Source organism: Muntiacus reevesi, chromosome 1, assembly GCF_963930625.1.
Source record: "Muntiacus reevesi chromosome 1, mMunRee1.1, whole genome shotgun sequence".
Classification (NCBI taxonomy): Eukaryota; Metazoa; Chordata; class Mammalia; order Artiodactyla; family Cervidae; genus Muntiacus; species Muntiacus reevesi.
The window spans coordinates 175,697,204-175,709,902 of record NC_089249.1 but is presented as its reverse complement, the minus strand read 5'-3'; the positions used below and the strand labels follow the sequence as shown (position 1 = coordinate 175,709,902).

General features: G+C 47.9%; 1 protein-coding gene across 5 annotated transcripts in view; it reads right to left on the bottom strand.

Annotated features, from left to right (window-relative positions):
* Nucleotides 1–9,905, bottom strand: part of SCLY (selenocysteine lyase) — a 31,208-nt gene extending 21,303 nt beyond the window's left edge. For 4 of the 5 annotated variants that reach the window (XM_065917162.1, XM_065917160.1, XM_065917164.1 and 1 more), the window contains exons 1-3: nucleotides 9,757–9,905; nucleotides 6,835–6,950; nucleotides 2,087–2,187 (exon numbers count right to left, since the gene is read on the bottom strand). In XM_065917162.1, the coding sequence (XP_065773234.1) occupies nucleotides 2,087–2,187; nucleotides 6,835–6,950; nucleotides 9,757–9,821 (282 nt within the window). In that variant the 5' untranslated portion in view covers nucleotides 9,822–9,905. The remainder of the gene's footprint in view (nucleotides 1–2,086; nucleotides 2,188–6,834; nucleotides 6,951–9,756) is intronic. The other variant, XM_065917161.1, reaches the window with a different exon arrangement.
* Nucleotides 9,906–12,699: the final 2,794 nt, after the last annotated feature.

Genomic DNA, 12,699 nt, shown 5'->3' with positions numbered 1-12,699 from the left:
AAACATCTCCCAATGCCTGGCTGGTCTTCTGATTTCCTTCAGGGTTCACTGATGACCTACAGTTTGTTTTGTGGTGATGGGAGAATTTATCAATCTTTTATAGCTAAAGGTTTCTGTATTTTATTTAGGAAATCTATCACTCTTCAGAGTCACAAGGGCCAGGGTTCGCCACATGACAGGGGCCCGTTCAGGTACGGCCCTGTTTCTGGCCCAGTGTCTCTCATTGCCCTAAGACCGTCTGTCTTAATTCATAGAGCAATTCACTGCATTCTTAATCTTCAAGAAGTCTTGGCTATTCTTGGCATTTTGTATTTCCATGTGGTGAGGCGCCATGAAAAAAGGAGTCAGAATTCTGACCGACGTTGCACTGAATCCATAGACCTAAAGAGGTGACACAGTTATACTGAGCCTTCTCCTCTGTGAACATGATATACGCTCTGTTATTCAGAACTTCTTTGAAGGCTCTCGGTAATAAATTCTATTCCTTTCCCAATGTGTATATGTATTGGGGTGGGAGTGGTTTACAAAATCTTTTTTACTAGATTTATTTCCTAAGTATTTGATATTTTTTGGTACTCTGATAAATATGTGCGGTTGACGGTACATAAAAATACACTTGATTTTTTTTTTAATCTAATAACTTTGTTAAATTTACTAATAATCTAGCTACAGATTCTTTTTTTTTAAATATGGACAGTAACATCACATGTGAGGGACCTTCCTTTCCGGAAATGAGATGGTAAGACTGACTGAGTAGAGGCCTAGATGCCATCAAACCGTCATTGAGAATCTTCTATCAATTTAAAAAGGAATACCTTTCAAATGGGTCAAACCTCACACTCATTTTTCCTTTTTAATCGGAGCATGGTTGATTTACAATGTTGTGTCAGTTTCAGGTGTACAGCAGTGGTTCTGTCACACACACATTCTTTCTCAGATTCTTTTCCATACAAGTTATTACCGGACACTGAATATAGCTGCCTATGCTGTGCACAGGTCTTGGTTGTTTATCTGTTTTATATGTAGTGGTGTATATATGTTAACCCCAAATTCCTAATTTCTCTCTCCTTGCCCCGCTTCCCCTTGGTAACCATGGCTTCTTTTCTAAGTCTGAGAGTCCACTTCTCTTTTATAAATCAGTTCACTTGTATCATTTTTTAAAAAAGATTCCCTGTACAAGAGATGTCATATAATACTTGTCTTTCTCTGAGTTGCTTCCCTCAGCATGTATCATATATATGTACCACATCTTCTTTATTCACTCATCTGTTGATGGACATTTAGGTTGCTTCCATGTCTTGGCTATTGTAAATAGTGCTGCTATGAACACTAGGGTGCACATATCTTTTTGAATTAGGGTTTTCATCTTTTCTGGGTATATCCCCAGGAGTGGGATTGCTGAATCATATGGGAACTCTATTTTTAACTTTTAAGGTACCTCCATAGGGCTTCCCTGGTAGCTCAGATGGTAAAGAATCCACCTGCAATGTAAGAGACCTGGGTTTAATCCCTGGGTTAGGAAGATCTTCTGGAGAAGGGAATGGTTACCCACTCCAGTATTCTTGCCTGGAGAATTCTATGGACAGAAGAGCCTAGCGGGCTACAGTCCATGGGGTCCCAAAGAGTTGGACATGACCGAGTGACTAAGCACACACATACTGTTCTCCATAGTGGCTGCATCAATTTACATTCCTACCAACCATGTAGGAGGGCTCCCTTTTCTCCATACCCTCCCCAGTATTTGTTGTTAATAGATGTTTTGATGATGGCCATTCTGACTGCAAACCTCTTAATAAGGTAAACTTAGGGATATAAAGGAATGATTCCAGGGCAAAATGAAGGAGACACTCTCTTTATTGAGACAGCAATGCAAAGCAAGTTAATTCATACGTTAGGTAACAAATATCCTATCAGCCCCCTGGAATTTACTTACAGGATAAATACTGCCTAATAATATCAGGCTAATTTGCAAAATACCAGGACAAAGCATTACTCTTTAAAAGACAATAATATCAAGAGGGCACCACCTCATACTTTTTTTAAAATAACTGACAGCTAAAAGAACATAAAACTTCGAACTGTTTACCTCAGTGCCCCCCGAAGTGAAGATCACGTCCTGAGGCTGCCCACCTATCATCTTGGCGAGGTTCTCCCGGGCTGTGTTGATAATCTCCTTGGCCTTCCTACCTGGAGGAACCAAAGTGGAAATTCAGTAACTTGGCTGCACCAAATCCAATCAACACACATTTAAAGGAGCGACCAGACATGAGGGAGCAGGATGGCTTAGTGTGCAGTTCCAGGACAACACGTGTTCACTAACATGAGTGACAGCCTAGATATCATGTGGCGAAGGGACAGCAAATCAGGGGAAACTACTGAGACTCAAAGAACTTGGGAGGAGCTAGAGACAGCTGGGGGAGGAGGCCGGAGCCCTAAAATTCTGAGAGTGGCTTTCTTCTTACCCGACGCTACAGGAGAGGATCTGTGGCCATCTGCCCTGCTTCCCATTCGGGAAAATGGGAGAAGGAAAGGGTGGAGTAATAGATCATGCTGCAAAACAACAAAAATAAGCAGAAACAGAACCCATGACTGCTCAACACAAAGTCCAGCACCATATGTCATAGTGCAGGTCCCCTCAGTCACTAGAGAGGTCACTGCCCCAGAGACCCATTTGCTTCCAAACCTGGGCTCGGAGCCCAGCTACCCCTAGTTTCACGGGAGAGCAGGAAGCAGGAACTGAGCTTCACGTGGTGGAGAAAGAAGGGCTCAGGGTAGGAATTCTGGAGATGTCCATGACCATTCATACTTCAACTACAGACCAGTAGCCTCCAGACCTTTTGACCATTCAGTCTTATTTATAAAAATACTTTTTTGAGCAGGTACCGCTATAATAAATATGTAAATAGAAAACACACACAAAGATAGAAATGTAAAAAGATGTGGTAAAAATACATATACGAAGTCATCCCACACTCCCTAAGACTCCTGCATTAAGTTTTCATTACAAGTTAGGAAAGTCTGCAGTGTTTAGGAGACCCAGTCAGTTCAATTAGGGATACTTGAAAGACTGTGATCAGCGTCAGTCAACATGGGCAGGAGCACCGCAGACACCGTGAGCCCTCGGGCATGCCTCTCAGCCTGTCCACCCGCTCCCTCCCCATCCTGCCCCAGGATTCTGTCGAGAAGCCCCTCAGAGGAGCCGAGAAGCCCCTCAGAGGAGCCGCCCCTCAGAGGAGCTGCTGGGCTGGTCCTCTGCCTACCCCACCTTCCCTCCCCACAGCAATCCTGTGGCCCATGTGGTGTGCGGCAGCCTGCAGCCTTTTTCGACCCACTGACAGAACTTTGTCTAAGCGTTTCTTTTCTTTTCCCTTTTCAGAACTGGGTTTCATAATTTACATACTGGTTTGCAAAAACTCCCCCTTCCACTTATCGACAAAGTCTTGGAGACCCTTCTATGTAAGGATTCGTGGGGCTACCTCTCTACCGTCATGTGCCTATTAGAACAGCTAAAATGAAAAGACTGGCCAGTCCAAGTGATCAGGAGGTTGTGGAGGAAATGCAACTCTCATCACGCCAGTGGGAACACAAAATGGTACAAGCGTTTTGGAGAGAGGGCAGCGGTTTCTTAAGAAGTCTAACCTCCACTTCCCATCCGATCCCACCATTCCACTCCTAGGTGTTTATGGTATAAATATTGTTTACCCAAGAAAAAAGAGGCGATGACCATGACTCGTACATCGACATTCACAGCAGTGTCATTTACAATTGCCAAGAACCGGGAACGGCTCACACACCCATCAGCAGATGAGAACATGAGACAGACCAGCTGCTGACAATCACACAGGTCAGTCTCAAGGTAACTATGCTGACCAAAAGAAGCCAGATGAAAAACTGGTAAGATTCCATGTTTATACAAACACAGAAAATGCCCACCGCTCACAGGGCAGGACGAGAGCCTCTTCCTGAGGGTTATTCCTAAACTTTTTCATGACAAATGCTTTTTATTAGTGCTCAATTGTTTTCCACATTCTCCAGTTTTATGCGTCAGAAAGTTCAGTTTCTCTAGAGGAAGATTAGCTACAAGGCAAAGTCCAAAAGATTAACCAGAATACATGTACAAAATAAACCAACAATGAAGTTAATGAATGACTACTATCTAATTTTGAAAAGGCTTTTAGTTACCAAGATTACTAAGCAAATGGACCTGAAAACCCACAGAAGCCTGTAAATCTGTACACAAGTATTGCTAAGTCAGAGGCTTCCCTGGTGGCTCAGCAGTAAAGAACCTGTCTGCCAATGCAGGAGACCCAGGTTCCATCCCTTGGTCAGGAAGATCTCCTGCAAAATGAAACAGCAACCCACTCCAGTACTCTTGCCTGAAAAATTTCATGGACTGAGGAGCCTGGCCGGCTACAGTCCATGGGGTTGCAAAGAGTCGGACATGACTTAGTGACTAAAACAACACTGCTAAGTCAATTCTAAAGGAAACCAACCCTGAATATTCACTGGAGGGACTGATGCTGAAGCTGAAGCTCCAATACTGTTGCCACCTGATGCAAAGAGCCGACTCAATGGAAAAAACCCTGATGGTGGGAAAGACTGAAGGCAAAAGGAGAAGGGGACAGCAGAGGATGAGCTGGTTAGAGAGCATCACCGACTCAATGGACATGAGTCTGAACAAACTCTGGGAGACAGTGGCTTCCCTGATAGCTCAGCTGGTAAAGAATCTGCCTGTAATGCAGGAGATCCTGATTCAATTCCTGGGTCGGGAAGATCCGCTGGAGAAGGGATAGGCTATACACTCCAGTATTCTTGGGCTTCCCTTGTGGCTCAGCTGGTGAAGAATCCACCTGCAATGCCGGAGACCTGGGTTCCATCCCTGGGTTGGGAAGATCCCCTGGAGACGGGAATGGCAACCCACTCCAGTATTCTGACCTGGAGAATTCCACAGACTGCATAGTGTATAGTCCATCAGTCCATGGGGTCACAAAGAGTTGGACATAGCAGCTGAACAACAACAATTGTTAAGCCCTATCCCATGAACCGAGGAGCGTGGCAGGCTATAGTCCATGGGGTCACAAAGAGTCGGACACACCTGAGCAACTTAGCACGCACACAGCATGCATCCCTGATAAAACTTTAAATAAGAAGGCACAGCTTCAGCTCACCATCTGCAAAATAAAATGTGACTCAGTCAAGTAACTACTGATCTAAAGCAAATTATTTTGCAGAACCTCTAACTTAAAGCTCTACATGGAATCAACAATAAATGAGAAACATATTTCCAACAGACTGTGGAAAATTCTTAGAGATGAGAATACCAGACCACCTGATCTGCCTCCTGAGAAATCTATATGCAGGTCAAGAAGCAACAGCATGGAACAACTAATTGGTTCCAAATCAGGAAAGGAATACATTAATGCTGTAAATTGTCACCCTGCTTATTTAACATATATGCAGAGCACATCATAAGAAATGCCAGACTGGATGAAGCACATGCTGGAATCAAGATTGCCGGGAGAAATATCAATAACCTCAGATATGCAGATGATACCACCCTTATGGCAGAAAGTGAAGAACTAAAGAACCTCTTGATGAAAGTAAAAGAGGAGAGTAAAAAGTTGGCTTAAAACTCAACATTCAGAAAACTAAGATCATGGCATCCAGACCCATCACTTTATGGCAAATAGATGAGGAAACAATGGAAACAGTGCCAGATTTTATTTTTGGGGGGCTCCAAAATCACCGCAGATGGTGACTGCAGCTATGAAATTAACAGATGCTTGCTTCTTGGAAGAAAAGTAATGACCAACCTAGACAGCATTCTAAAAAGCAGAGACATTACTTTGCCAACAAAGGTCCATCTAATAAAAGCTATGGTTTTTCCAGTAGTCATGTATGGATGTGAGAGTTGGACTGTAACGAAAGCTGAGTGCCAAAGAATTGATGCTTTTGAACTGTGGTGTTAGAGAAGACTCTTGAGAGTCCCTCGGACTGCAAGGAGATCCAACCAGTCAATCCTGAATATTCATTGCGAGGACTGATGCTGAAGCTGAAACTCCAATACTTAGGCCATCTGATGTGAAGAATGGAGTCATTGGAAAAGACCCTGATGCTGGGAAGGATTGAAGGCATGAGGAGAAGGGGACGACAGAGGATGAGATGGTTGGATGGCATCCCCAACTCGATGGACATGAGTTTGAGTAAGCTCCAGGAGTTGGTTATGGACAGGGAAGCCTGGCGTGCTGCAGTCCATGGGGTCGCAAAGAGTTGGACGTGACTGAGCGACTAAACTAAACTGAAAGAACTTTAAAGTAATTTTTATTTTTAAAAAAGGAGGCCAGGATTCTATGTGATCCTGATTATGTAAAAGATCTAGTTTGTAAATTTTGTAAGGATTGACAGAGACAGATACGTGACAGGGTCTTAGTAAGTACTGTTATTACAAACTTTTTTTTTTTCGATTGGGCCTTGCAGCAAACAGGGTCTCAGTTCCCTGACCAGGGATCAAACCCATGCCCCCCTGCATTGGGAGCACAGAATCTTAACCAGTGGACCACCAGGGAGGTGCCCTACAAGCAGCTCTTAATACGACATCTTTTTCATCTGGGAAAGGGGGACAGGAGAGCACGTTAAAGATGAAAGATTATGGTATCAACAAAGCTCAAATTTGGTCTTTTCAGGAAAAAAAAAAAAAAACTATCCAGAATTACAGCTAAAGACATGCAGTTAACAGAAAATCCACTCAAAACCGAGTCATGCCATATTGTGTAGAGTTCCTGCAACAATGCCCCTGCCCCTCATCTCAGATCTGGGCATGTCTTCTAGAATTACCTGCTGGGTAAGAGCTACTGGGATTTCCCCAGGCTTCCCGCATGGCCTCTGTCATGGCCTCGATCACTTCTGGCTCCAAGGGGGTGGTTGCATTATAGTCCATATACACTTTCCTGCTGGAGAGAAAACAAAGACGTGCCTCTTCAGGACAAGAAAATGAAATGTGGAAAAACAGCTGCACTCAGTCTATGTCGTCAGCAGGAGCAAACAATGTGAAGGTTGGGGGCTTTTCTGCAATTACACTGTGTGCTTAGGAATGCCCACATCTGCATCACTTTTGGAAAATGTATACATGATTTCTGATTATCTAGCGTTCTCGTCTGGAGAATCCCATGGGCAGAGGAGCCTGGTGGGCTACAGTTTGTAGCATTACAGAGAGTCGGACATGACTGAAGTAGCTTATAGGAGGAGGAGTATTTGCTAGTTTCCTTTATCACTGCTGGGAGACTGTCTACTTAAACTTCCAGAGCTTCTTTCCATCCCATGCTGCTTCCTTCTAATGCAAGGGGGGAACCTTGCAGGCCCAGGGAGTCACACATTCCTGAGGGCTTTTCCCCTGGTATTTGAACTTCACCACTTCACTGGCAGTTTTCCTGTATTTCCCGGTGGTGTCTGTGATGGCCGTGAGGCTCGGGTAACCTAGGCTCCCACGGTTCCTCTCACGGCCCCTATGTCCCCTGCACTGCAGTCTCAGGGACTTCTCTCTTTGCATTTTCTGTTTTCTTTGCCTGCAATGACGATGCCCTCCACCATTGCCTTACTTTTTAGGTCTTTGCTCCAACTTGACCTCATGAGGCTAGTTTCTAAATGAAACTGCAGCCACCCCTGCCCTCCTCCCCAGGGCTCTGTGTCCCCCTGCTTCTCCGCAGCACCCCATCATCTAACACACGAGTCTTGCCCCTTGTTAATTCTCTGCCTTGATAGAATGTGACTGAACAGCAGCTCCACGAGCTCCCATATTTCTCCCAGGTGTGTCGCCAACACTGAGGACAACGGCTGGTACACAGTAGGAGCTTGACATATAAGGTGACAAATGTCATAAGAAAGTGCGCAGCCCCTGAAAGATTCCTAGGTGAAATTTACCTGTGTGTGTGTATATATATATATATATATATATATATATATATATATATATTTATCAGAATCAAAAACTTTCAAGCACAGGGAACTCTACTTAATACTCTGTAATGGCTTATATTGGAAAAGAACCTTAAAAAACAGGAATGGACACAGGTATACATATAACTGATTCACTTTGCTGTACATCTGAAACTAACACAGTACTGAAAATCAACTCCAATAAAAATTTCTTAAAAATCTCAGAAACGTTCATGAATGTATATAGCAGACAATCCTGTCAGATACTATTCATTATTTTACCTGATTTTTAAGTCAACAATAGTGTTCAAGCCAATTCACATGAAAATTCAAACAGAATTACCAACAGTGGCTGCTAAACACATTTTTAAAAATCCATGGAGTGTTTGAATGCAACATTTTGTCTCTAAGATGCCCAAGTACAGGGCTTTGGGGCTTGGGAAATCTGACCAGCATTCCTTGACCACCCTAGGATTAGGAATCCCTGCTGCTGAGAATTAAATCTGCTTGTGTCCCTAACTCTGCTCTCACTTCCGGTAAGTATTTTGAAGTTCCTCAAACTACTAGTGAACCACAGCTCTTGAATCTTCTGCTTGGCTGAGTTAATTCACAGCTTGAATTTCAGACGAACCCATCGTAGATTACTCTGCCCCAGTATGTGCTGTTTCTTTAAAGTGTTATCAATATTGCATGGGAAAAGTAAACTTTGTTAGATTCATAACTGAAAAATGAAAAGGTATCGTGAATCTCTGCCTTCAGTCAGTACGTTTTCCTACTTAGCTCCCTTTTCTCCGGCCCAGACAAATGAAACCGAAAGAAAGAGCAGTCAGATTTAGGCCTAGACCCAAATGTTAAAGATACAAACCCATTTCTCACATTCGGTAGAGAGGATTACCCCCTCCCCCGCGAAAGTATTTAACAAATTCCTGGATTCAGGAATGAAGACTCTGTCAAACACACCCAAAGAATTTCCCGCCAGCCCCCACCACACCCAGAGGAAGAAGGTCCCAGCATCGGTGGACTGAGGTATCTCCCAGTCTTGCTCCCCACTCTGCCAGCTGCTCACGCCTGGGAGCTTCCTTTTTAACACTCCCACCCCCCCGACTCCTTTCCTCACCCCCACACCCTGCTTCGAGCAAGCATCAGCAAGTCGGGCAGGTTTTGTCAGGTACTTTCGCTTCTCCGCCACGCCTGCGCCCGCTGAGGTCCACACCACCTCTGCCTCCCAGATGATTGCAAAAGATTCCTAACGGGTTTTCCTGATTGCTGCAAACCCTGACTCCCTACCAAGCGGCCAGGAGTCCTGTAAAATATACAACAGCAACCTATAATGTAATTAAATTACATCACTTCCCTTATAATTAAATTAAATCTGCTCAAACTTCCAGGAGCATCATCGCAGTGACAATACGCCCCAAGGTCTTCCCCGGATCCTGCCGGTGGACAGCTGCCCCAGGCCCTACGGTCCCCGCCTCCCGGGACCGCGCGGGCTCGTTCCTAGAACCCGTGCTGCGGACTCCTGAGTGTCCCTGGGGTTTTCGGCCCGAGCGTCACCTCTCCGGAGCCCTTCCCAGGCCCCGCCGTTGCGCCGCTCGTCCTCCCGGCGGTCATCGTCGCATCCTGCACGGACCCTCCCGCGCGGGAGTGACCGGCCAGCTGATGCCCCGCTCCCTAGGAAAGCCCCGTTCCGCCGAGAGCGGCCGGCGGCCCACCGCCCCTCGTGGAATGACCACCCGCAGCCGCCGCCACCGCCACGCGGCGCCTGGAGGGCTTCTTGGAGGAGCGCGCCGACGGCTCTCCCCACCTTCCCCTCAAGGAGCGCACCTCTCGGGCGGGCTCTTCTCCGCTCGACCCCGCGCGTCCCTGCTCCGCGCCCCAGCCGCCTCCATCCTGACCCCACCGCGGCCCGCTTCCAGCCAGCCAGCCCCCTCAGGCGAGGCCCAAACCGGCGGAGCCTGTCACGGTTCGGAGCGCCGCCGGGAGGGGGCGGGGCCGCGGGCGCCGGGACCGTGCGGATTGGCTGAGTCGCACAGCTTCGGCCAATCCTCGCGCTGCAGCGGCGCTCCGCGGGGAGGTGGGGACCCCGGTCGCGCGCGCTGAGGAGACGGGCTGGGGCGGGGCTTCAAGCGCGTCACGGGGGCGTGGTCACGTCGGCGGCGCGCGGGCGGGCGAGGCGCGCAAGAAGGGGCGCTTCGCGGGGAGACAGGGCCCCCTGACGCGCGCTCTGAAGAGACAGGCTGGGGGCGGGGCTTCAAGCGCGCCGTGGAGGCGTGGTCACGGCGGCGGCGCCCTAGGAGGAGGTGCCCGACCCGGGCCGGCGGGGCTCCAGTCGCCGGTCCGCTTAAGTCCGCTCGGCTGGAGCTGGAGCCGCCGTCAGCCGAGGCCGGTAGGCCGTACCTTTCGCCTCCTCGGTGACCCGACCCTCTGCGCGGGTGACTTCGGGCTCGTCTCGCAAGGGTGGGTCTGAGGGACCAGGCGAGACCCGTGGGACACCGCCCGGGGCGCGGGGCAGGGCGTCTGGAGGGCCTAGGCCGCGGGGGCGCCGCCAAGCACGCGGGAGCGAGGGGAGGAGTAGCGCCGGTACCCGGACGGGAAGGCGCCCAGGCCGGCGGAGCACGACCTGTCGGATGGGAGTGTCTAGTGTTCGTGCATGCCGCCGACCGTAACGTGAGTCGGTTGCAAAAGCGGTGAGAGGGCGAGATGCAGATTCCTGAATGCTAACGAGCCGCCCACCGTCTCTTGCCCTTTTGGCAAGTTAACAGTTTCTGAGTTTGAGCGCCGAGCGTGTGCCAGGCGGTATTCCAGGCGCCTTTCGTGTGTTCACTAGTTTCGTCTTGGCATCACCTTTATCCGGTGGGTATCTGGCAGCTCCACCTTACACGCGAGGACGTTCAGGTAGAGGAAAGGCCAGCATCTTGCCCACGTTCGCACGGGGAGGAATGGAGCCAGAATTGAACGCAGGGGTGCTTTGCCAAGAAATTGAATTTTAGTTGGATTTTTGTAGACTTGTTCAATGTTATCTCCTGGCAGGGTCCAGAAGTTGTCTTTTGCAGCTCAGCAAGCCTCTTTCCTTTCTGGATTCTTTATTTCCTTTCATTCCTGCATGCAAACCGAGCTCATGTCTTGCCAAATGCAGTCTGGAGCAAAAGGCACATGAAAATTTAAGAAGCAAATAGACATACAGAAGCTCAGGGCCAGTGAAAAGAAGAGGAAACAGAATGAAGAGTGTCAAGAGCACAGGTAGTAGTTGAGAGGAAGTCTGAAGTGTCTACTGTATCTAACAGGCAGGAGATACTCATGATTTTGTGAAAGGAATTTCAGGAGAGCAGTGGGGGAGGGTGAGAGTGCAGCACTGAGGAAGCAAGGAGACAGGAAGAGGTGGAGGATGTAGCCAGCTCTTCAGAAGGCTGAGGAAGGAGGTAAGAAGGGGCACAGGATGAAGGGGCTGAAGGAAGGCAGCTAACAAGAAGGCTGAAGATGAAGAGGTAAAAAGTCCTGGAGGCAGTGAGCAGGTAGGAGGTTAAGAGCAGAGGTGGGTGGGGAAGTTGACAGGTGGGGTGCAGGTTTCATTCTCTGTATCTGTATGGAAGGCTGTCAGGATGGGAGCTGGAGGGGCCAGGGACTACCCACAAGTGGACTGATCCAGCCCTCCTTGGACCAGTTAGGCAGCAGTTAGAGGGTTTGTTTTTCCAGGTGGATACATCGACGGTAGTGGTGGAGTCAAGAGGTGAGAGTGCCCCACACTCAGGACCATGGCCTGGACTCCACTCTTCCTAAAAGCAGTAGCAGCCACATGATTCCGAGTGGGCTGATCACACACGCAGCAGATGCCTGCAGAGGATAATTATGAAATCAGTGCCCAGTAAAGATCAAATATTTGAGGAAATGCCATCTCTGTGGCAGTGAAATAGTAAATGCAGCAAACAGAGCTTATACCTAAGGGGAAAAAGTCATAGAGCAGAGTAAGTCCTCAGAGAGGAAAGGTCTCCAAGGAGTCAGTTCAGTCACTCAGTCGTGTCCAACTCTTTGTGACCCCATGGACTGCAGCTCACTCAGGCTTTCGTGTCCATCACCAACTCCCAGAACTTTCTCAAACTCATGTCCATCGAGTCGGTGATGCCATCCAACCATCTCATCCTCTGTCGTCCCCTTTAAGGAAAGTCAAGGGAGCATCTTGTTTCTTTAAAAAGGCAGTCGTAAGAAAAAGCAACAGTTAAAAAAACCAACTGGATGGAAACTATAATAATTGAGATTTAAAAACTCAATAGAGGGGACTTCCTCGGTGGTGTGGTGGTTAAGAATCCGCCTTGCAATGCGGGGGATGTGAGTCTGATCGCTGGTGGGGAAACTAGGATCCCACGCAAACTGGAGCCACTGGGGCCAAGCTCTGCAACTGCTGAGCCCATGTGCCGCAGTGGGAGAGCCTGCGTGAGGCAACCCCAGCCTTGGACCGAGGTTAGGGCCTGCCACAGTCACACACAAATTAAAATTTTAAAAAAGAAAGCGTGAGAAACACTCAATAGAGTTGCCAGGGATAGGGAGTCAGGCGAGCATGAACAGGCAGAGCACAGAGAATGTTTAGGGCAGTAAAACCACTGTACGTGATAGTATAACAATAGATGCATGTCATCATACGTTTGTGGAAACTCATATAATGTCAGACACCAAGAGTGGACCCCAGTGTCAACTAGGGATTGTGAATGACAGTGATGTTTCCGTGTAGGTTCAGCAGTTGTGACAAATGCCTTACATCTGTGTGATGTCAGT